Source organism: Staurois parvus, unplaced genomic scaffold (genome assembly GCF_062004578.1).
Source record: "Staurois parvus isolate SC_StPar_1 unplaced genomic scaffold, SC_StPar_1.0 ptg000564l, whole genome shotgun sequence".
NCBI classification, from domain to species: domain Eukaryota; kingdom Metazoa; phylum Chordata; class Amphibia; order Anura; family Ranidae; genus Staurois; species Staurois parvus.
Window position 1 is genome coordinate 7,533,152 of NW_028318360.1, and position 26,129 is coordinate 7,559,280.

Sequence of the window (26,129 nt, forward strand, 5' to 3'; positions counted from 1 at the left end):
AATGCAGCACTAAAGGTATATGAAACATATAAACCAAATAAATCAACCATACAAATCAATGAATCAATGTTCGGCACATGTGACTTCACTGTGATCTCATTAAAGATGCAAATAGAAAGTGCAAATGATACATGCAAATATCCAGTCCACTTTGCAATCCGTGTAGAACAGCAATGGGCAAACTACGGCCCGCGGGCCGTATACGGCCCGGCGGACCTTTTAATCCGGCCCGCAGAGCGTGATACTGTCAGGATGGCTGTCAGGATGTGTGTAGGCGGGGCAGCGTGACGAACGTGAGGGGAGCTAGGCTCCTCTCACAGTCCGCCCTGAAGACCGGAACGGCGCGGGAACACGGCGAGAGGAACGCGCGGAGCAAAGGTAAGTGAATTGACACAGGGGGGACTTGGGGACTTAATATGGGGAATTAATTACTATAGGGGGGATGAATTACTATAGGGGGGATGAATTACTATATGGGGGATGAATTACTATATGGGGGAGGAATTACTATGGGGGATGAATTACTATGGGGGATGAATTACTATGGGGGATGAATTACTATATGGGGGATGAATTACTATGGGGGATGAATTACTATATGGGGGATGAATTACTATGGGGGATGAATTACTATATGGGGGATGAATTACTATGGGGGATGAATTACTATGGGGGATGAATTACTCTATGGGGGATGAATTACTCTATGGGGGATGAATTACTATGGGGGATGAATTACTATATGGGGGATGAATTACTATATGGGGGATTAATTACTATGGGGGAATATTACTATACTTACTATGGATGACACATACACATCATTCATCTACTCTTGGTCCGGCCCCCGGGTCCAATATATGAACCCATTGCGGCCCTCAAGTCAAAAAGTTTGCACACCCCTTGTGTAGAATCTATTACCCTAGTTTTATAAAATGACACCATCCATGTGTATCCTTCCATTGTGCAGAGAGATTTAACACTCACAGCAAAGCTATGATAAGAATAGAACAGCAATATTCCCTTGTTTCACAGTATCCTTTGTGCAGTTCCACTCTTGCACTGGTATGGTCAAACTTCCATCCATCTTTCCACTGTTCACACTCAATTACCATACGGAGTGGCGGCGTGACCTCTCGCAATTCAGCTCTGCTCAACGCCAATTTGCGCTATCATGTCCTCGGGGACCTTGTGTTATCTGGCTGCTAAATCACAGAACGATGCAGGGGCCCCAAGTTGTGATTCTGCCTGAAACCCTTGAAAAAGAGAGGAAGGCACCTCTAAGTGCAGTATTGACAATTTATTTAGTAAACAATGGATACATTTCACTTACAAGATAAACAGTTAAAAAGACTCATTGTGTGGTAATTAGACCCAGGTGGGACATCCAGCTGTCCAGCAGCAAACTTTGTCTATAGGATCAGGAAGTAGAGTCCAGGATGTGCCTGTGCATCAAAAATGAAGCTTGGAGAGCAGAGTCAGAGTCAGCACCTTTATCTTACAGCTACAGAGGTTGGGCTCCAACAAGCGCGCCCTATATAATATACATTTTCTGAAACCCTTGCAGCCCTGAGCTTGGCTTCACTTCTACTGTTTACATTTTTTATTTATTTTGTAGACGTTTTGCCAGCTACCACGAGTAAGGCTCCATGCACATGGGGCATTATAATAACGCTGGTAACGTTAGCTGTGCAAAGTCACGTTAAAACTGTGAGTTTTTCAGCTTTTTTTAGCATTTTTGCATTAGCTTTTAGTGGCGTTTCACCACGATCAGTTGCGTTTTGTCGCGTGTTTGCGTTTTGCCACATTGTACAGTGTTTTACTGCGTTTTCTAGCATTTTTCAGTGTTAGAGCGTTTTTACAGCTAAAAAACTCCTCTAGAAACCCACTAGTCCTGGGTTTTTAGTTTCCAGCCAAAAAACATTGATTACAGTCTATGTGTGCATGGACACATAGGATAACATGCTGGGGGGTTTACTGGCTGTAGGAAAAAATGTCAAAAGCCAAAAACAGCACTGTAAAAACATCAAGTGTGCATGAGGACTAATGCATTCAGTGTCTGCTACCACTCTGTGCCAATCCCTCCACTGGCTTCCACTCGCTCAACAAATAAAATTAAAAATACTAACAACAACTTATGAAGCCATCCACAACTCTGCCCCCAGCTACATCACAAACCTGGTCTCAAAATATCAACCAAACTGCTCTTTTCGATCCTCCCAAGACCTTCTGCTCTCTAGTTCCCGTGTCACCTCCTCCCATGCTCAACTTCAGGACTTCTCCCGAGCTTCTCCCATCCTATGGAACTCCCTGCCCCAATCTGTCCACTGATTCCTAATCTATCCACCTTTAGATGATCCCTGAAAACATTTCTCTTTAATAAAGCCTATCCTGCTTCTAACTAGTAAATCGCCATTTATTTCCTCCATCAGCTCATCCCCCCAGAGCTATAACCTTTCTACCACTCAACCCTTCCTCCTGGATTGTAAGCTCTAACGAGCAGAGCCCTCTGTTTCCTCTTGTACCAAATTATATTGTAACTGTAATGTCTACCTTCATTTTGTAAAGTGATGCGCAAACTGTTCGCGCTATATAAATCCTGTATAATAATAATAATAATGCGTGCCTCAGACTGCAACTTGGCACTATCATACAGTGCATGCAAAACTTTCCTGCCAGGATTGCTGGTGCTGACTGGACTAAATGAAACTGTAAGCCACTGGAGAGCCTATACTCTGTCTAATCAAATGTTTGTTGACACCGGACAGTTATAACTACACTACATGATGAAATCTATATAAACACCCCTGTAATGTATTGAGTTCAGGTGTTTCTAGTGAAGAGTACTGTTAATACTACAACACACAAAGACATGTTAGACTAATAATGTGTTTCCAACCTTATGGCAACAGTTTTGTGAAAGTTCTTTTCTGTTCCAGCATGACAGTGTCCCTTTCATGGCTTGACAAATCTGGTGAACCACATGTCCATTTGCAATTAACTTTGCAATTAATATTGTGATGACAAATGACAAGATGCGTCCCTGTATTTAGTATTTTGATTGATTCTACTTAGAAATGATTTTGAATTCAGATATAATCTATTCAAGCTTCTACCTCTGTCAGCTTGCTGTCTGTGGCCCTGTTGGGGAGATATACCCTCATTTTCCTTCACAATCACAACTTTGGATCAGCTGTTCTATTCTTACCCCAAATTATAAAGAAAAAGTGTTTTTATTGCTGTTGTGTATTCATAAACAGATAGAGAGAAAACTAATAAGAAACATTTTGGCAGTGTTCAGTTAACACTGATGTGCATCTAGCTCTCAATATTTTTTTTTTCTTTTTTGGATAGAGTATGGAAGGATTTGTATCCTTGTCAAGTTTAGATTGCTCCAATGAAGAAAAAAGCATCAAAGAGGTGCTAGGACTTTGATTTTATATAGTTACATAGTTAGTCTGGCTGAAAAGAGACAAAACTCCATCCACTTCAACCATTAGAAAAAAAAAAGTTACAATCATATACCCACAGTTGATCCAGAGGAAGGCAAAAAAAAGCCCAGCAAAGCATGATCCAATTTGCTTCTACAAGGGAAAAAAAATCCATCCTGATCCCCTGAGAGGCAATCGGATATTCCCTGGATCAACTTGATGTGAGTTCATACAAAGTAGTGAGAGAAAACAAAGGAGAGCTTACTGCCTCAGATTAGGCTGCTCACAGCTCTACCTTTCAGTGGGTACCCAGCAGGAAATTAAACATGCACCAATGGAAGGAGTGCCACTAAATAGATTCACACAGAAAAGTTCATTCAAGTTTATAACTTACACTTAAAGTGTTACTAAACCCTCAGCAATAAAATCAGTCTGTATATGCAGTACAGCATGCTTGTTATACTCACTGTGGAACCTAAGGAGTTAATCCTCCACATTGTGTAAAAAAGATGTTTGATCCTGTCTTCTCTGATCCTCCCCTTCTTCTACTATTCCCAGTCCATTTGCTGTTGGAACACAGCCTTGGGGGCAAGCTGCACATGCTCAGTTTGGTGCATATTGCTGGAGTATTTTTTTTTCTTGGGAAATGTGATCAGCACAGAGCCAATCGGCACTGTCCGGACAGACGGTCAGGGGTCATGCAGCCTCATAAGACAATCAGGGGAGAATGAAAACTCCTCCAACAAGCTTAATTTAGTGCCCCGCTGGACACTGATAGAAGTCACAAGACTGCTAACTGCTGGTAAGAAAAGGTATTTAGCAGTTTATATTTACTAAAATAATTGCATTTTCATGTTCTGTGTACTTTGGGAGACCAGATATAGTGAATGCAGGGTCCTGGGTTAAGTAACACTTTAAGTCCTGATGAAGTATTTTATGGACCCCAAAATGTATTGAATTTTTTCTTTGTGCAAACCAATTAATTTGAACTCTTTTATCATTTGGTCTCTGGTGCAAGTTTTATTACTGTCACTTTTTATTTTTGTCCTGGTCACCATTGTCACCTGGTCACCTTTTGTCTACTGATACAAACAGTGATGGAAATTTCAATATTCACCAGAACAACTCCAAATGAGATAAAATCTTCCAATACAAACTCTTGTTCTGGAGACAGCTGCCTAAGAGGGCCTTTCCCTTGCATTCCTTATCTGTTTTGGATATGGGAAATAAGGCTGCATTCACACTTGAGTGATTATTAGCTTGAAGCTCCAAAAACACTCAAGCTTAAAAAAATCTATTGTTCTCTATAGTACCTGTCCACACCTGAACTTGTGTACAGGCACCATAGAGGACAATTGATTTTTTTAAGTTTGAGCGTTTTTGGAACTTTAAGCTTCAAGGTACAAATCGCTCAAGTGTGAATGCAGCCTTAAGGAAAATCTCCCCAATGTCACACAGCTGCAGGGGCGGACTGACAACTCATGGGGCCCCCGGGCAATAGGGGATCATGGGGCCCCTGTGTCCTTGCCCAAACTCAAAAAAGCCTATGAAAAAGGTACCAGGGGCATCTCATGGGGCCCACTACTGACCCCGGGCCCTCGGGCAGTGCCCGAGTTTCCAAATGTCCAGTCCGCCCCTGCACAGCTGGCAAAAAATACCTGACCGAGACATTTAAAAAAAATAAAAAATTGCAATACTCACTTTATCTCTGGACCGTCCTCTGCAGTAAGTGTTTTCCATTAACAGATGTTGCTTCTGTCCCAGGTTGAATGTTACCCAGCATCATTTAACATGCTTTCTATAAGCCCAGGGCATCAAGGGACCACCACCTAGGATTACATCACCCAGCCATCATGGGTTCACAAGAGAATACTGCAGAGAGAGCAGTACCACGTCATTACATTACATTTCTGCAGCACTCAACACCCGCCCACCTACAATGACAGAGGAGGTGGATAGCATCATCGGACTATATAGAAGGGGTAAATTAAAAAAGATATCATAGTTGTCCTTTTGACTTTCCTGGGCTACATTGGAAGACGAGGAATTGTCTTGGGCCACACATAAAATACACTAAAAATAAGGAGAGCTGATGAGCATAAAAGTCGGGCAGATCACAAGTTAAAGCGGAGTTCCACCTGAAAAAACAAAAATAAAACACAGTCATTTACCTGTCCCTCGGTCCAGCGTTGTCCTCACCACCACTGGTTTTACCATTCTTCTTCTCTCCCTGGCACCGGCATCTTTAGTGTGGGTACCGGGTGTAACAGCTTGCGGCTTCACAGCCGGGCGCCCACTGTGCATGCGTGGGAAGTGCTGCGCTTTGTGAATAGTCCCATAGTCTTCTGGCACCTGTCACGTGTCCCAGAAGACTACAGGGAGGGAGAGGGAGGACAACTTCCGCCTTAGGCAAATTCGGGTGCTCACTCCCCAAAGGTGCCAATCCTTAATGGGGAGAGGGGGAAAAAGGCTTAAAGCAGAACATCCCCTTTTGGGTGGAGCTCCGCTTTAATGATCACTGATATAGATAATGTACCTATCTGAGTAACAAAACTTGTTTTCTTTTATTTCTTTTTTTATTATAAAAGTAAAAGAGGGCAACATAAACCTAGTGCAATATTTGACACTGTTTTTGATAAACTAACACATCAATATCTGGTTGGATGGGTGTAGTAGCAATTCTCAATGAATTCGCAAGGTGCTCATCAGATATTTTGGTTCTAATTTAGCCCTTCGTGTGCTTCATCCTTGAAAACAGTTGTTCACAAATATAGGTGCTGCCGGAAACTGATGACATGAATAAGGAATGATTGTTACGAACGGCACAGATGTTGTCACGGGTGGCACAGTGGCTTAGTGGTTAGCATGTCTGCCCTGCAGTAAATGGGTCATGGGTTCAATTCCTGACCATGGCGCCTCCTGCATGGAGTTTACATGTTCTCCCTGTGCTTGTGTGGGTTTCCTATGAGTGCTCCGGTTTCCTCCCACACTCCAAAGACATGCTGGTAGGTTAATTGGATCCTGTCTAAATTGGCCCTAATATGTGTATGTATGAATGTGAGTTAGGGACCTTAGATTGTAAACCCCTTGAGGGTTAGGGACTGATGTGAATGTACAATATATATGTAAAGTGCTGCGTAAATTGACGGCGCTATATAAGTACCTGAAATAAATAAATAAAATTGTGAAGAGTGGAAGATTTTCCTTTGGGAAGATAAAACTTCTAAAAGTCCAGTAATAAAGACACTGCCCAATTTTTCTTTGGCTGCATGGGTTTAAAATGCATTTTTACAAAAAAAAGTTTAAAAAATCATCAATTTTAATTAAGTTTACAATTTTGTGTTAGGCTGCATCGATAGCCGTCTTGGGCCGCATGCAGCTCATGGGCCACTGGTTGGACAAGTCCAGTATATATTATATGTTTTCAGTATTGTGTTTGGCTTTATATGTAATCTTTATATGTAATGTGCCAAAAGTGAACTGTAACCCATGCAGTGCAATCATAATTATCTGTGCTGGACTCTATGGTCTGCTGCACTTTATATATAACTATTCCATTTTTTGCATAAACAAATCCCTAGTATGAATGTAAGGTTACCCCACATAATTGTATAAAGGAAATACTTCAATCTATATACTTAGTAACTCACAACCCACTTACCGCACAGCTTAAACAAAGTACTTGTATTCTCTCTCTTGAGAAAACATTCGGATTACATAATGTACAAAGCAGAGATGACAGCACCTCACATTAAACTTTAGAAGCGTGTTAAATCACATCACATTTCACGGTTAACACTGCAACTTCTGTGCATCCTTATTATTTTGTTTTGATGGAAACTCTGGGAGCCTCATTTCATTACATTCTAGTGACCATATTGTATAGCACTTAGTTCGTTGACTTCTGCGATGACATCACTGGAACACTTGCACAGGCAGCGTTGAGGGAAAAAAAAAAACTTGGACTGAATAAGCTTGTACACTTTTTTTATGTTTTTTTATGTTTTTATTTCAACAGTGTTGTAAAAATTTTATGAAACTATTCCTCCTTCAGTTTTCTTTCACAAACTTAGTATTTTATTCAGTTTTCTGCAGTCAGTAAAGCCTGTGGAATGTTTTTATTTTATCATGTGCTTTATATAATCATATGTAATTATGTAAAATATTCTTCATTAGCACAGTACTTGTTACAGTTTTAACACTAATCTATGAATCAGCCATAGCTAGTTGGCCTTCAACTGGGGAGCTGCACTTACCAATATCTTTGGCATCTTTTTAAAAACTTTTTTTCCTTATGTATTTTTTTGCATTCTAACATTTCCTATAACCTGCTCGGTGCTGATGGTTTTTCATGCTGTGATCTTCTTTGCCAGAATAATTTTGATGATTTTTCCTAACCTCTCAGATTTTTCAGTTCATGAGTTTTAAAGAGGCAAAATAACAAGTCTTAGGGGTAATTTTATTTTAACTTTTGAGTTTCTAATTGTTTAAATTTTATTAAAGTGACATTTCACCTCTACACTCCAGAAAAAAACATGACTTTGGCATATGAGCCTGCTTTTTTATACCTGTGTGTGTGTATGTATGTGTATATATATATATATATATATATATATACAGTCATGGCCGAAATTGTTGGCACCCTTGATATTTCTCCAGGAAATCATGTATTTCTCACGAAACGTATTGCATTAACACATGTTTTGCTATACACATGTTTATTCCCTTTGTGTGTATTGGGACAAAACAAAAAAAGGGAGGAAAGAAAGCAAATTCGACATAATGTCACACAAACCTCCAAAAATGGGCTGGACAAAAGTATTGGCACCCTTTCACAACTGCGGATAAATAAGAATGTTACAAGCATGTGATGCTCCTGTAAACTCACCTGGGGCAAGTAACAGGTGTGGGCAATATAGAAATCACACCTGAAAGCAGATAAAAAGGAGAGACGTTCACTTAACCTTTGCATTGTGTGTCTGTCTGTGCCACACTAAGCATGGACAACAGAAAGAGGAGACGAGAACTGTCTGAGGACCTGAGAACCAAAATTGTGGCAAAATATCAACAATCTCAAGGTTACAAGTCCATCTCCAGAGAACTAGATTTGCCTTTGTCCACAGTGCGCAACATTATCAAGAAGTTTGCAACCCATGGCACTGTAGCTAATCTCCCTGGTCGTGGACGGATGAGGAAAATTGATGAAAGATTGCAACGCAGAATAGTCCGGATGGTGGATAAGCAGCCCCAAACATGTTCCAAAGACATTCAAGCTGTCCTGCAGGCTCAGGGAGCATCAGTGTCAGCGCGAACTATCCGTCGACATTTAAATGAAATGAAACGCTATGGCAGGAGACCCAGGAGGACCCCACTGCTGACACAGAGACATAAAAAAGCAAGACTACAGTTTGCCAAAATGTACTTGAGTAAGCCAAAAGCCTTCTGGGAAAACGTCTTGTGGACAGATGAGACCAAGATAGAGCTTTTCGGTAAAGCACATCATTCTACTGTTTACCGAAAACGGAATGAGGCCTACAAAGAACAAAACACAGTACCTACGGTAAAATATGGTGGAGGTTCAATGATGTTTTGGGGTTGTTTTGCTGCCTCTGGCACTCGGTGCCTTGACTGTGTGCAAGGCATCATGAAATCTGAGGATTACCAAAGGATTTTGGGTCGCACTGTAGGGCCCAGTGTCAGAAAGCTGGGTTTGCGTCCAAGATCCTGGGTCTTCCAGCAGGACAATGACCCCAAACATACGTCAAAAAGCACTCAGAAATGGATGGCAAAGAAGCGCTGGAGAGTTCTGAAGTGGCCAGCAATGAGCCCAGATCTAAATCCCATTGAACACCTGTGGAGAGATCTTAAAATTGCTGTTGGGAAAAGGTGTCCTTCCAATAAGAGAGACCTGGAGCTGTTTGCAAAGGAAGAGTGGTCCAAAATTCCGGGTGAGAGGTGTCAGAAGCTTATTGATGGTTATAGGAAGCGACTGATTTCAGTTATGTTTTCCAAAGGGTGTGCAACCAAATATTAAGTTAAGGGTGCCAATACTTTTGTCCAGCCCATTTTTGGGGTTTTGTGTGACATTATGTCATATTTGCTTTTCTGCCTCTGTTTTATATTTGTTCCAATACATACAAAGGGAATAAACATGTGTATAGCAAAACATGTGTTAATGCAATACCTTTTTTGTGTGAAATACTTGATTTTCAGGAAAAATATCAAGGGTGCCAACAATTTCGGCCATGACTGTATATATATTAAAAAAAAACCTCAGACTGTACATAATATTAAAATGTATTTAAAGTGGATCTCCAGTCCCCTCTGAAAATAATAAACTGTAAAAAAAACTGTAGCTGTTGACTTTTGAAAAAACATCAGTTGTCTTTCCCACGATCCGGCGGTGTGCTCACCGCAGTCGTGTTCACTAGCTGTCCTCTCCCCAGCGCCGGCATCTTAAGTGTGGGCACCCATCTGCGATATCTTACGGCTTCACAGCCGGGTTCCCACGGCTCATGTGTGAGCAGCGCTGCGCATTGTGAATGATCCCGTAGTATTCTGGGACCTGTCATGTGTCCCAGAAGACTGCGGGAGGATAACTTCTGCTTCCAAATGCCTAGTCGGAGTGGAAGTGGAAGCCAGTACCTGTCAAAATCGGGTACCTGCTCTCCCCACGCTCCCCAAAGCTGCCAATTCCTAATGGAGAGCAGGGGACCAGTCCTTAAAGCGGAACTTCCCATTTTGGGTGGATCTCCAGTTTAAGCCCAAACTTTTTTTTTTTCTTTTGCTGTCTGTGTATTGTCAGCAAGATTACCCCTAATTTTCAATACATAAACACAATAGGAAATGAGTTTACATATCTCCACAGTGACGGGGAGTTTCCTCCTAGACAGTTGATACATGTATCCCAATTGGGAGAATTCCCCTGTTGTTGTTATTATTCAGAATTTACATAGCACCAACTGTCTGAGCTTTACAACATAAGGGCAGACAGTACAGTTACAATACAATTCTATACAGGAGGAATCAGAGGGTCCTGCTTGTTAGAGCTTACTAAAAGGGTGGGTCAAGTGATACAAAAGATAATAACTGTGGAGGATGGGTTGATGGAGCAGATAAAAGAACAGTTGATAGGTAGAGGCAGGATAGGCCTTTCTAAATGGGTTTTCAGGAATCACCTAAAAGTGGACAGAATAGGAGATAATCGGACATTAGGATAAGGAGGATGGAAGCCGCTCTGAAGAAGGCCTGGAAGTGAGCATGGGAGGAGGTCACAAGGTAGCTAGAGAGCAAGACGTCTTGGGAGGAACGAAAAGAACAATTTGGCTGATATTTTGAGACTAGATTAGTAATGAAGCTGGGGGCAGAGTTGTGGGTGGCTTTGTAAATTGTTGTTAGTATTATTAATTTAATTTGTTTGGTGAGCAGAAGCCTGTGGAGGGATTGGCAGAGAGCGGCAGCAGACACTTAGCGTTTCAGTGTTAGTCCTTTTCCAGTGACAGATGGGACATTTTGGATTTCCCATCACTTTTTGTCCTGGTGATGGTGGTCAGTTTTGGAATATGATTTACTTCACTTCCATGAAAAATCCTATATCTACAATTTCCCTGACACATAGACCAAGCGTATGGGATCTCATCCTATCCAATAACGCATCAGAAACCCAAGGAATTTGGATGAAGTTGGTCATTTGTATACCTTCATAATAATTAGTTTTCCTTGAAGGCCTTCTGCATGTTCAGATATTGCTGGTGGGATGTGCTTCCATTAAACCACAAGAGATTTAGTAAAGTTAAACTTTATTTTGGGTTAGCAGGCCTGACTCAAAGTCGGCTTCCAGTTCATATATATTTGGCTGGAGGCTAGGGTTTTTTGCAGGTTAGTGTATTGTTTGGATGGTATATAATGTTTTCTGTGTATAAAATACACTCACTGGTCACTTTATTAGGTACACCTGTTCAGTTGTTTAGTAACACAAATTGCTAATCAGCCAATCACATGGCAGCAACTCAATGCATTTAGGCATATAGACGTAGTTAAGGCGACTTGCTGAAATTCAAACTGAGCATCATAATGGAGAAGAAAGGGGATTTAAGTGACCTTGAACATGGCACGGTTGTTGGTGCCAGACGGGCTGGTCTTAATATTTAAAAAACTGCTCATCTACTGGGATTTTCACGCACAACCATCTCTAGGGTTTACAGAGAATGGCCCAAAAAGGAGACAAGATCCAGTGAGCGGCAGTTGTGTGCATGAAAATGCCTTGTTGATGCCAGAGGTCAAAGGAGAATGGGCAAATACCATCTGTATGCAACATTCATATAGTAGGGTCAGAATTTGGCATAAACAACATGAAAACATGGGTCCATCAAGCCTTGTATCAACGGTTCAGGCTGGTGGTGGTGGTGGTGGTGTAATGGTATGGGGGATATATTCCTAATAAAGTGACCAGTGAGTGTATCTTCTGTGTACTGATCTCCCGTAAGGTTAGAGGTTGTAAGAGAATCACAGTTCTTCTCATTCTAGTTCACAAAATTTGAAATAACCCAGTAAAGAGAAAATGGTTAGTAAATCAATTGCCTTTCTTTTTGCCCCTCTACAGGACTCAAAACACCTGGCATCACTAGATTTACACATTGAGGATAGTTCAGAAATATTCACAAGCAATCTTAAAGTATATCTGAACAAATACCTTGTAAAACAATCCATTCAGTTTAAAATAGAAATGAAAGGAGAAGTATAGGCAAAGCTATTTGGCTATGCCCTCCTGTAGGTCACAGGAGTGCACTTAGTTCTTCACTTCTGTGACCCATTTTCAGCCAACAGCAAGCTAAAGCCCGCTGACGTCACTCAGCCGATCCAGGCTCTAATAAGATCCTGACTTTAAAGTCGGAACCAACCAGAGGCCTGGATCTGCACCTAGCTCAGGATCTCCGTGATCTACTGAGAGCCTAAGCCAGCCTCTCCCACCCCCTCCACAGCCCAGTGCTCCAGTGACTGCTGGAAGGGAAGAGAAAAGAGCCAGTGACTGATAGTCACGGCCCTCTTCTCAGAGCAGAGGGGATAACTGAACATTCAGTGGTGTTTAAACACTTAATTCCAACTGCAGAGCCAATCGATGCTGCATCCACCTAGGTGAGTATAAATGTTTGGGGTTTTTTTTAAAGCCCACACTTCATTTTGAAAGGCAAAACATTTGCGTATATTTATTAAAAAAAAATCATAAATACCTTTGAAGTGATCACATAATCTTTGTTGCAGAAGGAGCTTGGAGAGGTGGAGGTGGAGAAACGGCAATACACTGATCTTGCCAGTGAATGGGGTGGGGGCTTGTCAGCCCAAGTCTGACAATTGGAGGACAGGCAGGCTGTGTTCCCAGCACATCCAGAAAACCGGTCACACTGGGAAGGATGTGCTTTCTTGTCTGGGGTGGCCAGTTTGAAATAGGAAAGCAGGGGGACTGGCAGGATCACCAGATATTTCAATACAAAAGAGAACAGGATACTTTAAACAAATCCATGGTGCAAGAGACGTATATCAGGAATATGAAATGTTGCAATAACATACTCTTTAAGTTCTGGCAAAGGCCTGCACAGTGAAATATATATGTGTCTTACCTGCCAAAAGATTTATTATTCTGTTCAGTAAGTCTTGTGATCCAGAGACACCTGCCAGATAGCATGTGCAGCCAAAGTCCATGAGACTTAGTGCTGCCTTTCCATTAAAAACAGAAGACTGTAAACTCTACAGGGATTGATGTGAACCTTCCACTGTTTCTTTAAACCGCTTTAGAATAGGTTTGCACTGTATAAATGATCAAGTTACTATTTACAGTTTTACTTATTAATAGAATATGCACTTTCACACATAGTACCTTACTAGGGCAGAGTGATTTTTTCCAGATTTCCCCATTTTTCCCTTAATGATGATTAAATACCTCTATAATATGAACAGTTCAGTTTTCCTTGAAGTGCTAGTTCAAATATAGACTATCAGCATATACTGCGACTATCATTTTCTCTAACATTCATTTAAGAAATCACAGATGTTAACAGGTCATTCCACGCTACAGATTTAATCCTAAAAACTGATTATACTTAATAGAAACCCAAAGTTCAGGGCTCAAGTCAAAGACGTAAACATTGCATGTGACTCACTCTTTGTGTCTGCACAAGGCAAACTTTAATGGGGCCCATCATAAAAATCACTCTTCTAATTAATCAAGAGGGCACACATCAGCATTACCAAATAACATTGTTATTTTAAGTAAAAAGCAGGCGCCCTTTCTACCATTAATAAAAACATGTCTGTGAGCACCATTATGTTACTTACATCCTAGGCAAAAATATTATTAGACACTGTAAAGGGTCTATAGTTTGTAGTCAACCATATCTGATAAAGCCTGCTTATGATGACAAGCAATATAAAAAAACATTAACAATGATAAGACAGTTTATGTTTAGCTGGTCTTTTCACAAATGTACCTAAAAACATTAAAGCAGAACTCCAGCCAAAATAAGATAAAAACAATAGTCTATTAAAAGATTAAATAACAAAAACAGCTTTTGCTGCAGAGTTCAGCTTCAATCTAGGGACCTTTTCTTTGCCTGCTTGCTTCTTGTTTCTCTTTTTTCAGGGGTAAAACACAAGAGTTTCCAATTTTAGCCCAAGTGTGGTTATCCTAAAACCAAAAGGATAATGACAATAGATTCTTTCTTTGAAAGAATCAACAAATAATCAGAATTTGAAGTTGTCAGGAGCGTGAATCAGGCTCATGCCCTTACTCTATTGCCTGCCACCTGGGCCCATTCTCTTTCTGTTGGGTAGAGTCGGATTCAGTTTTCTCTCTGGCCAACATCTCTGTTGATGTGTGGCAGACCCCTATCTGTGGACGCTGTTTTCTCCCTCTTCATTGGCTGTCACCCCTCAACCTCCTCTGCAGCGTCCTGGTGCCTACCCCTCTAGACTGAATGACTACAGTCTAGGCTTGTGATAACGTTTTGCTTCCTGGCTGCCTACCAGTTGTACCTCATGTGTCCCTGCCTGTCAATCGGTCTTGTATTTCCTTGTTGCCCACTGCTGACCCTGTGCTTGGATTACTCTTTCAGATTTCCACAAGCCTTGATCTCAGATGGTTTACTGGATTACACCTGTCCACTACCTGCCTTGACCTTGGACTGTTTACTAGATTACGCTTGCCTGATACCTGTACAGACCTCAGAATTGTTTACTGCAATAGGCTTGCCCGCTACCTCCCCAGACATCAGAACTGTTTAATGGATTACACTTGCCTGCTACCTGCCCAGACATCAGAACTATTTACTGATTACTCTAGACCCTTGCCAGCCCTGACCTCAGAACCATTCTCTGGATTACGTAACCAATTTCATCCCTTCGTCCCTCGTCTGACCTACCTAGACTACAAGTACCCTTTCCTGTTCCATACACTCAGTCCGGGTGCTGTTTGGACAGAAACTATAGATGTGGCAGCAACCCATAGACCTGCTTGCCTTAACGAAATAGGGACAAAGGAAATAGGTGCTGCTAAAGGTAGAAACACTCACCAGCTATAGTTCCTGACTTTTGCATCAGAGTGAGTGACACACCAGCCTGCAGAGATCGGATTGTACATTAAACAGAGACACAAATATATAGGGGTGACTTGCCATCTTAGTTTGCGAGAGACAAAGAATCCTTAGTTTATATTCACCCTGTTCTGTTTAGGCTGGAAATTGTCTTTAATGTGGAGCTAAACCTTGACCTGGACGACATGTAGTTTGCTAAATCACTGTATATCTGTCACCCTTACCCCTAACGCAAGCCTACGGCAAGCAGGTCTAATGGTAATCGGTTGCTCCTAGGACTTATACACAATGCTATAGTGCCTGGATACCACACTGGGCAGGCATAAAATGAGCACAGCAAACAGGTACTTGTGGTTGGCACACAGGCAGATTGATTCAATGACAGCAGGCAAAGTTCAGAGAATACTTGATATTTGATTCAAGGTCATAAACAGGGGTATCCAAACAACAGAGCAGGACAGACAGACAGGGAGCCTAAGCACTTATAACACATGCTGTTGCAAGCATGAGACTGCAGGCTTGGCTGACCTAAATCAGGTTTGGCCTCCATTCAGACACTGGCCACATCAATCACCTTGCAGGCGGACAGACAGGGAGAATGCATCACAGCCAAAACCACAATGCTGGAATGAAACCAGCAGATGTGATGGAGCAGGATTGCTAGATGCTCCTGACATTATCATAAACACTGAATTTGTTTTCATATTATACGGTTTTCAATTTCCATGCTGCTGATCTCCAGCAGCCTCGTTCAGGCACTTCTTGTCTACATGCACTTGCTCCAGTGTCAGCTATTGACCTGTTCTGAGGTGGCGTCCAAATAATGTCAACAGTGAACTGTGTCTGCACAGTGTTTTTTGTCTCCACATGGGACGGGGTGAAAAAGCGGGAGTAGATGTGACCCAGAACAAGGATGACAAGATCAGAAGGCATTATTTAGTAAAAAAGCTGCACATTTAAGAGATTGAAAAAAATTGATTGGCGCATCAACACCAGTGGCAGTGCAATCAGCATGTGAACGAGCCCTAAAGGTTTTGTGTAGCATTATCAAACAATTACATTTTTTTCCTATAGATTTACATGCATTTTCTATTTGTATTTTCACATACATTTAAAGTCAGCAAACCATTTATTTCCACTTAGTTCCCAGCACTGATTTTCAGTTCCTACAATGCGTTTGTAAGATACATTACAGAACATTTTATGTAATTTTACTAAGCTTTTCTGTAGAAATAAGCATACAGGTTATTTGCTGATTGTAATGATTTGTGTTCTTATTTTTTAGTTCCTTTGGCAGCTTACAGGTGGCTGGTGTGCTACCTTCTTCGGGAGAGTTATCATAAACTCCAGCAAGAGAAGCGGAAATCCACCAATGATTTTGATGCCAGAAACAATAGTCAGGTAGTAGATAGTATGAGTATTTGTTTCCCTCCTTGTCCTGGTTTCTTTTTTTTTTTTTTCAGTATTTGACATTATTAACTACTTTCTGCTATTACAAACCTTGTACTGTCTTGACATCTCGGATACCATAATTCTTGATTCACTTCTGTAATACCAGATGTCTGCTGATGACATCACAAATATACCTACTATGATGTGCCTCCTGTTCTAATTGCCATGTTCTACTGCCATAAAATGTAAATATACAGGAATGAGTGCAACACCATACAGAGAAAGAGTCCAAAAAGATTACAGTTCTGTTATAAAAGACAGTCAATGCCTTTGGGGGTACAGTACTCCATCTTCATCATGGCTTGGGACATATGAATGAAGACATGAAAGGACTCAAACATCAGATTGGAACCAGAGGGATCTGTATTAACTATCTGTATTTACTCTGATAATCCATTTAAACTCTAGGCATACACTATGGTCAGGCAGAAGTTCCTAAAGTTATTGTTTGAGCCCTTTCAAGTCTTCATTCCTTTGTTCCAAGCTTTGAAGAAAGGGAAGTGTTGTTGCCCCCAATATGCATTTATATAGTTGAATTGTGAACTATTAAAATAATTTTGGAATATATCTCCTTATGGTTTAGTGCCCATGTCTATTTACATTTTGAGTCATTTTTTGGTACCATTGAGGGAGGCTTGTTAGTTTGGGAACTGCCTCACCAAGCCAATGTCTTATTTAAACATCTCCTGCATTTGATCATTTAATTTTACATAGAAATCCCAGCACCTCTCCAATATTTCTTCCCGGTGTCTAGATGCCAGTCTTTATGAATGTCTAAGAGATATCGTAAATGTATTCTGGACATAGATAAGGTAATTTTCTTCTCCTGCTGACATTCTGTAAGACCCCCTCACATTTCTTTAACTGTAACAGTTCTAACATTTTACCAGCTACTGTTGCACAGTTGTCTTTTAAAATGATTTGCCCTGCTCTGCAGTGACTGGTAGGAAAGGTTCTGGTAGAGCTTACATGGTGAGGCCCATTGAGAACCATATTGCCGCTGCTGGAAACTGTGGAATCTTCTGGCAAAGTGACAATACGGGAGAACAAATTGGAGCCAGGATCAGAGCATTATCATCCTATACCAGGAAGTTTTATAGCAAGGACCTTTATGGTAGGAGCACCAGATTTATTAAAAGCTGCAGATTTAAAAATGAAATTGTATTAACATGTTTAACTACTTGCCTGCCGGGCCAATTATGACATACACACACACACACACACATATATATATATATATATATATATATATATATATTATTTTTTATTTTTTTTTAAAAGAGGTCCTAAAAAATAAAATGGGTGTAGCAATTTTTTGTTACTTTGTTAGGAAAAAAATGCATTTTAATGAATTTTAGTACATATAAACACAATATAATACCCAATTTTTTTGTAAAGTGTAAAAGATGATCCTACACTGAGTTAATAGACACCTAACATGTCAAGCTTTAAAATTACATACACCCGTGGAATGGCGCCAAACTACGGTACTTAAAATTCTCCATAGGCGACGCTTTAAATGCCTTTACAGGTTACCAGTTTAGGAGATTTACATATGCGTGCGAGATTGATGTATGCCTTCGCATATGTGTGTAAGCACAGGGGAACAGGGGCACTTTAATTTTTTTTATTATTATTATTATTTATTTTATCTAAAACATTTTTTTTACACTGTCTCTTAAATTTTTTTAAATGTAACTTTATTGCTATCACAAGTGATGAACAACGTCCCTTGTGACAGCATGGGCCGTGACAGGTCCTCTTTATAGAGAGATGGTTAAATTGACATTAAAGGCAGATATTATTTTTGTTTAGAAATTATAAGCATGGTATACTTACCTGCTCTGTGCAGTGGTTTTGCACAGAGCAGCCCCAATCCTCCCCCCTGCCTAATGCTTCATAGCAAGCAGCTTGCACCCAAGCTGCTGCTTGGATTCACACATGGAGCGCAGCTCAGCCCAGCCCCCCACTTTCTCCTCATTGACTCACTGGCTGTGATTGACAGTAGCGGGAGCCAATGGCTACCGCTGCTGTCTCAGCCGATGAGGGAGAGACCCAGGAGAGTAGATGCTCTTGTGCACATCACTTTTTAAGGTCAGTAGATAAAACTGTGCCAGATGGATGGTTCAGAAAGATGATCAGGTATAGTCAAACCTTTTTTTCTTTTAAAGTTGAAAGCCAACACCTTTCACAAATCCCTCTCCAGGGTCAAGGTAGGTTTTCTTTACAGAGTCAGTTGAACTACAACATTCTCATGTCTTACCTGAATATAGCTTTAAACATTTAATTATTTTTGGGGTCTGGCCCTTATAAAGAGGCACCTCTTGATCAGGATTGCAAAGTGGGTTGCCTATCCTTACACCCTGATATCCATTGGAGTTCTTTGTGCACCAGCACAGGCTGTACTGGCAGTGCGGGTGCCCTACTGGCATTTACATTACACTATTTGATTATGTTGATAGTCACTGGAAAAATGAATTGAATGAATCACTTTTTCATTCATAAAATATTTTAAATATTTTATCTGTTAAGGGGGTAAAGGGTCTTATGATGATCTCTAAGACATTGTGTCTAAGTCTTATTGCAATTATTCTCAGCTGCACAATTTCTTTAACTAAATTATGTAAGACTTCTAACTTTAACCAGAGCATTTCCATTCATGCAAAAGATCTAATTTTGTGTCCGTTGAAGGGACATTAACCCCACTTCCATGTTACTCCATAAAACTGTATTGGCCTGGCGTGTTTCATTTCCCTTTTTATACATCCCAAAGATTGAAAGGTTGATATTTGTCTTTTAATATATTCCATGCAAATAGTTGTACTCCACTTTTTGCATGACTTGTGACTCAGAATAATCTCACCAATTACATCAAGACCATTCAAACTAGCGTTGTTTTTTGTTTTTTTTTTTTGTTTTTTTTTTAGGTCTATTACTGTCGATCATTGGCCCTGGCATTCATTGAGCATACAGTGCTACAGAGATACTATGAATACACCCATGACTCCAGCACTCCCATCTCCCTGCAGCCTGTCTTGAAGAAGCTGTGCACCCTGTATGGCCTGTGGTCCTTAAGCAAACACATGGCAGTCCTCTATCAGGGTAAGAGTGAAATGGTAGGGGTACTCCAATGGGGTAGGAGTGAAATGTTGGTGTGCTCTATCAGGGTAAGAATGAAATAGTAGAGGTACTCTGTTGGGGTAGGAGTGAAATGTTGGGGTACTTTATCAGGGTAAGACTACAATGGTAGGGGCTGGTACACACCAGCTGTACGTCAAATGATACATGCTCAGTTTGACTACCTTTTTAACAGGTTAATCCCTGTCCATCCCCACACTGCTGTGAGGCTAAGCCTGGGTAATAGAAGGGGAAGACTACACTCCACTCTCACCACAAAATGTACCACCTCAAACCAAACGCGTAAAACAGTCTTCACCATGGCATCCTTCAAACAGATGCTAAGAATTGTAGTTTAGTGTTTACATCACTGTGATGAGTAGTTGCACAGCCACCACTACCCACCCCTGGACTTCTTGGAGCTTCCAGGTCCCTGTTGCCCGACCTGCAATGAAAGAACTGCATGCAGCCCTTTGTTACTTGTTGTGTGGCCTTCAGAACCCAGCAGTCAGGAGTGGAAACCTTAATTTGTAAAGCGACTTTAAAGACTGTAACTCTAGCAGTCTCTGTTAATTTAGTTTATTAGTCTTTAATATGTCCCAAATCTCTGACAAAACCCTGAAGTATACTTCCAGTCTTTATTCCCTCCTGCAGCATGTTCCCACTCTCTGACCATCTCCTTTACAATGCATTGTGTAGCTTACAGCTTTCTGTAGCATTACATAAACCAAATAATATGTGCAACCCCCTTATTGATGTCAGGGATCACAGTTGAGGCTCCCTATGCATCATACTTAGACCACTACTGTTCTGGGTGCTGTGGGTGACCATATCAGTACTTAAATACTTTTGCTGAAGAGTATAATTTTCCTGTTATAATGAACACGTTAGCCTGTGGATTCAGCAGACATCCTTTGTGCCAGTACAATATGGTTGGGAATGATAATTATTGACTATAGAATCCAGTCTGGCCAGTATCCCTATCCCTGTGTCTTGTGGGTGAGGGAAGTTTACATTTTATCCTAGGCTGCTGCAGACTCTCTTAATATTGGAGAGTTAGAAACTACAGAATATTGGGGTGACGTGACGAGGCTCTGTAGCTTACGCATGTAATTGCAAATGTGTGCTAACTAAACCCCTGTTTTTAGCGCATACTGTTAGACAGGTTAATTCGGTTTGTTTGCAGGCTGGCTGGCAAGTTAGAGCTGGGAATTTTTCTTTTTTGTTGTTTGACATGCTGCAGACTCTTTGTCTTATGTGATTTTGTGGGTTCTGTAGTTCATGGATTCACTGTGATACAGTAGTATTGCTCTGTGCTACTTTATAAGATATTCTGGCTGCTACACTATCCTACTGCAATTGGCAGGATTATTATATTTTTCATGTTATATCCAAAATGTTCAAAAAGACCAAGTAACTAACACACTGCTATAGTTTATGATGTGGTTATGATATGGATAGGTTCGTTTATATATACAATTTACATATAAATGCCTACTGGTTCATTGCACACTCCCATGTGTGCTAACAAAAATAATACCACATACACACAGCCATTCACATCCATATTCTATCTGCACCTGTGTAATTAACCAAGGGGATATATATCTTAAACTTCCATGTAATAAAATATCAAATCCCTGATGGAGGGGGAATAAAGCATTCCCAACATTAGCCTGCCAAGTCAGACTACCAAGTGCACTTCTGAGCCTTGACTGGAGCACAACCCCTTCTGACCCCACTGTAATACCTTGGGCAGGTATCCTTCCTGCTATAACACACAATAATCACACAACGTATTGCTGTAGTCTGTATTGCAGTCAGATTAGCAGAAATACACACAAAATGATGTGCTCAAAAGTGAACCACACAGGAGAAATAAACAACAAAGTACAGCACAGTACAACTTTAAATAGTCCCCATTCTCCTGCAGGACTCAGAGTTTAATCAAAGCTCTCCTATTGAGAAAATTTACCCCATATGAGCAGAAAAGGAGTGGGTTTTGTTAAGCAAAAAGTCCCATATAGAACCTATCATACAATGCGGGATAAACTCTTCTGCAGGCTTGATGGAGTTCTTTTCGTTGGTGCACAATGGAGGTGTAGTCCCTTATTATGAGAAATGACACTGCCCTAGAGATGATGACACAGCAAGCAGAGTTCTTCTATTTTAAAGGCAACAAGCTGGGATTTGACTTTAAATGTATCAAAAAGTGTATGGTGGTTAGTCAAACTGAGGAGGGGTGGGAGCAGACTTTAGCAGAAGCATGTCCCTTTATTATTATTATTATTATTATTATTATACAGTATTTATAAAGCGCCAATAGTTCGCTCAGCGCTGTACATTACAAAGGGAGACAGAACAATACCAATACAATGCAAAACATGAGGGGATCGAGGGCCCTGCTCTTTCGAGCTTACAATCTAGGAGGGAGGGGGTGGTGGCACAGGAGGAGATAGCTGTGGGGGATGGAGTGGTAGGAAGAGTGGAGGAGGGAGGCAAGTTAGCAGGGGGTGGGGTAGGCTTCCCTGAAGAGATGGGTTTTCAGGGTGCGCCTAAAGGAGAGGAGAGTAGGTGATAATCTGATGGGTTGGGGCAGGGAGTTCCAGAGGATGGGTGACACCCTGGAGAAGTCCTGGAGGCGGGCATGGGAGGAGGAGACCAGGGAACTAGAGAGAAGGAGGTCTTGTGAGGAGCGGAGTGTGCGTGCTGGGCGGTACTTGGATATTAGGTCAGTGATGTAGTTCGGGGCAGTATGGTGGACAGCTTTGTACGTCAGCGTTAGGATTTTGAATTTGACTTTAAGTGCAAGACTTGGCTGGTGGAACTTGTTGCTTCTTGGAATAGAATAGGCCTGAGGATTTTACTTTTTACAGTTCATGCCGATCAGGCAAGCAGAAAATATTAAGGCTGATATACTGCGTGTAGTACTTAATTAGGCAACAAGTGTAGACAGGCGGCAGCAGTGATTGAGATACTGAGTCTGTGTCTCTATGTGGCAGTCTTTGTTGTTAGGATCCCGGGCCTAAGTAACTGGCAACAACAACAACTGTAACATGCGATGGTGTGGTATGGTATGGTATGCGTTAGGAACCCTCTCTCCCAGACCTTCAAACTAGCAGTGCCAAATGATGTCCTTACTGTTGGGTGGGGGGGGCTTTTCTTGCTGTCCTCCTGTGGAGTTAGTGGTGCTGATGATGATGACTCGGTCTACTAGCATGCAGGATCAACTATTTTGCTTCTCAGTACAATCAGCAGTCTGAAAATTCCAATTTCCGCCCTCTGGTTTAACCCGATCCAGCCTGTGGCCTCTTGGATCAGCAGGAGGGCTTTCCCCTTTTATATGCCCTTTGCTTGCTCACTTGAGATCTGTAGTTGTATGTCAACTAAACTGAATGAAGAAATTCTACATGCAGCATACAAGTCCCAGCATTCCCAGCATACGATTTCCTATGTCAACTAAACTGCAGAGCTCCGCCATCTTGTGGCCATTTAACAATCTGCAATCAGTAACAATGCAGTGCGTTACAAGTGAATTAGAATTTTTATTATTATTAAGTCGTATGATGTGGTTAGGTTTTTTTTTTTTTAAAATCAGTGACTTTCCCCCAAACCCGATTTTTAATGTACTTTTTTTTTATAGACTAATGTTATATGAGAGGGTGAAGAAGGTACATAAACGTAATAATATGAGATTTTATATGCTGTTTGTTCAGAGGAATCAGTGTTGTCTCTGGAAGTATTCGGACAGATTATGTTACAAAAAGATTGTTCATATGTGCTGTGTAAAACAATTACTTAATCCCTAGCAGGATAGAACAAATCATACACTTACATTCTCTAAAATGGAGAATAAACTTTTCGTTATAAGTCAAATGACTTTAGCTTTGATCTTTAGTTTATTTTAAATATTCTGAAATATATAAACAATTGTCAGAGCAGATTAGTAAAGTATTTATTATTGTAATTATATTATTCTTTTTACAGGCTAAATTAGGGGTAAAGATTAGTGGTGTGCGCTATCCCACAGCAACCAATCATCAAAGAAAATATGTCATGAGAGCATTATATAGGCTGCCTTTGCTAAGGTTGTCTACTGCAGTTTTCTTTTTGCCTTGCTGCCGTGCTGAATGGATGGCTTCTGGACTTTCTGAGTCGATGATGTGGAGATGCATGATGTCCTGACTTTGCTCTGAGCTTATTATTATTATTATTGTACAGTATTTATATAGTGCCAAAAGGTTTGCTCAGCGCTGTACATTATAGTGGGGGACAGAACATGAGACAATACAGTAACAAAACAATACACGAGGGGTTCGAGGGCCCTGCTCTTTCGAGCTTACAATCTAGGAGATTCATTGAAGTTCTTGTAAGTCAGTGGCTCTGGTTTTGGGTGAAGCCACCTTCATCATGACAGGCAAGGGTTAACAATGGCAGACCCAATATTTTACTCATGAAAAGTGTCCCTTAAATCCTAACTCCAGATTTACTTTTACTTTAAATATTTGGTTTGGACCAAGCTGTCCTAAACAAATTACTTCTCCATCAAGATCAATAACACAATCATCAGTCCCTCCCCTCATGCCAGGGCACTAGGTGTAATCCTAGACTCCCATCTGTCCTTTCAGCCCCAGGTCCAATCACTGTCCAAATCTTGTAGACCTCACCTTCACAACATCTTCAAGATACGCCCGTTCTTAACCTCGGAATCCACTAAACAACTTATTCACTCCCTTGTTATCTCTCGGCTTGACTATTGTAACTCCCTCCTCATTGGCCTACCTAATCACAGGCTATCCCCTCTTCAGTCTATTTTAAATGGCCTCCCATTGCCCAACGAATAAAGTTCAAAACATTAACAATAACGTATAAAGCCATTTATAACTCTGCCCCAAAGTACATCACCAATCTTGTCTCCAAATATCACCCAAACTGTATTCTTCTTTCCTCGCATGACCTCCTACTCTCTAGCTCCCTTGTCCCCTCCTCCCATGCTCATCTCCAGGACTTCTCCAGAGCCTCCCCCATCCTCTGGAACTCTCTACCCCAATTTATCAGACTGTCACCGACTCTACTCACTTTTAGGCGATCCCTGAAAACCTATCTCTTCAAGGAAGCCTATCCTGCCTTCAGCTAATAATGGAATCTTCTATTCCTCCTACCAGTCCATCCCCCACAGTTACTACCTTTTGTACCACTAGCCCCTCCCTCATAGATTGTAAGCTCCAAGGAGCAGGGCTCTCCTAACCCTCTTGTATTGAACTGTATTGTTGCTGTATTGTCTCCCGTTATATTGTAAAGTGCTGAGTAAACTGTTGGCGCTATATAAATCCTGTATAATAATAATAATAATAATAACAACTTTCCTTATTATTAGATGTGCCTGCTATCAGCACTGTATGTAGCATCCGCCACATACAGTAAGCAGTGCTGTGTTCTAGAAGCAGTATGGGGACGTCTGGTCTGCTGGTGGTAAAAAATCAAGTCAAGCTGAGTGCTACTTAGCCATTCTCAGGAAGCTTTGTAGTTTATCAATGAATAAAAGGCTTCCTCTGATTGGCTGAAGAGGAGATTGTGACATCATCCATCCGTTTCTCCACCTCAGCCAATCGGAGGATTGATAAAAACATTTACTAGGCTTGCTGTGAATGGCTGAGCAGTGCTCAGCCCTTCTTGGTTTTGGCAGCAGATTGGAAGTCCCCGTACTACTGCCAAATAGAACGCTGTATACTGTATGTAGCTGATGCTACTTACAGCTTATATATTGCTGACAGCGGGCACATCTATTAGTAAAGGAAGTTGTTTGTTTAGGCCAGCTTGGCCCAAACAAACTATTCAAAGTAAATGTAAACCTTGAGTTAGGCTTTAATTAGGTGTACATTATACATTTTTCTAGTATTTGCTCAGTTTTTGTAGTGGTTGAATCATGCCTTTTTTTTACAGGTGGTTACTGTACTGGTGAACTGCCAGGAAAAGTCATACAAGATGCTGTCCTAGAGCTGTGTGCAGAGGTACAAATAAATAATATCATTAAGAAGTACAGTTATTCAAGTATATTGTGCAAAGAATAGCATTGACCAGTAAAATTCAGTAACATATAGTAGCCAAATTTTGTTTTGAATCCGAACAGGAAAGGTGGTTTGTATGAGTTACTGCACTTTGCATGTTATCATATACTGTATCTTGCAAGCAATGTATTATGAAGAATTATCTCCTCTGTAGTTTGCATTGTTCCTCATAACACCTTTCATTCCCTTCCCATGAAATTGTCCCCTGTACATTTTCTTTGTTTACTACTTTAAATAGTATGGTCAGTCCTATCAAAAAAAAAAATGTACCATACAGTACCTTCAATATGGGTTCATCTGTGTCCTCTGCAGAGTCTTTTCTATCGATTGTTGTCCTGCAATGGCGGCACTATTTTCTTCATCATTTCTTAAATAAATATAGGGGCCAACATAATCTCCCTAGTTCTAAATTCTTTATCTCTTCTGGCGTTGTTTCTCTTTCCAGCTTTTACTAAAAAGCTGATATTACCAGCAAA

At 40.9% G+C, this 26,129-nt stretch overlaps 1 protein-coding gene across 1 annotated transcript in view; it reads left to right on the forward strand.

Moving 5' to 3' along the window:
* The window catches only part of ACOX3 (acyl-CoA oxidase 3, pristanoyl), a 170,252-nt gene that overhangs the window by 130,884 nt on the left and 13,239 nt on the right, over nt 1-26,129 (forward strand). Inside the window, exons 14-16 of the mRNA XM_089691574.1 lie at nt 16,302-16,417; nt 19,396-19,570; nt 25,529-25,596. Coding sequence (XP_089547700.1) covers nt 16,302-16,417; nt 19,396-19,570; nt 25,529-25,596 — 359 coding nt within the window. The remainder of the gene's footprint in view (nt 1-16,301; nt 16,418-19,395; nt 19,571-25,528; nt 25,597-26,129) is intronic.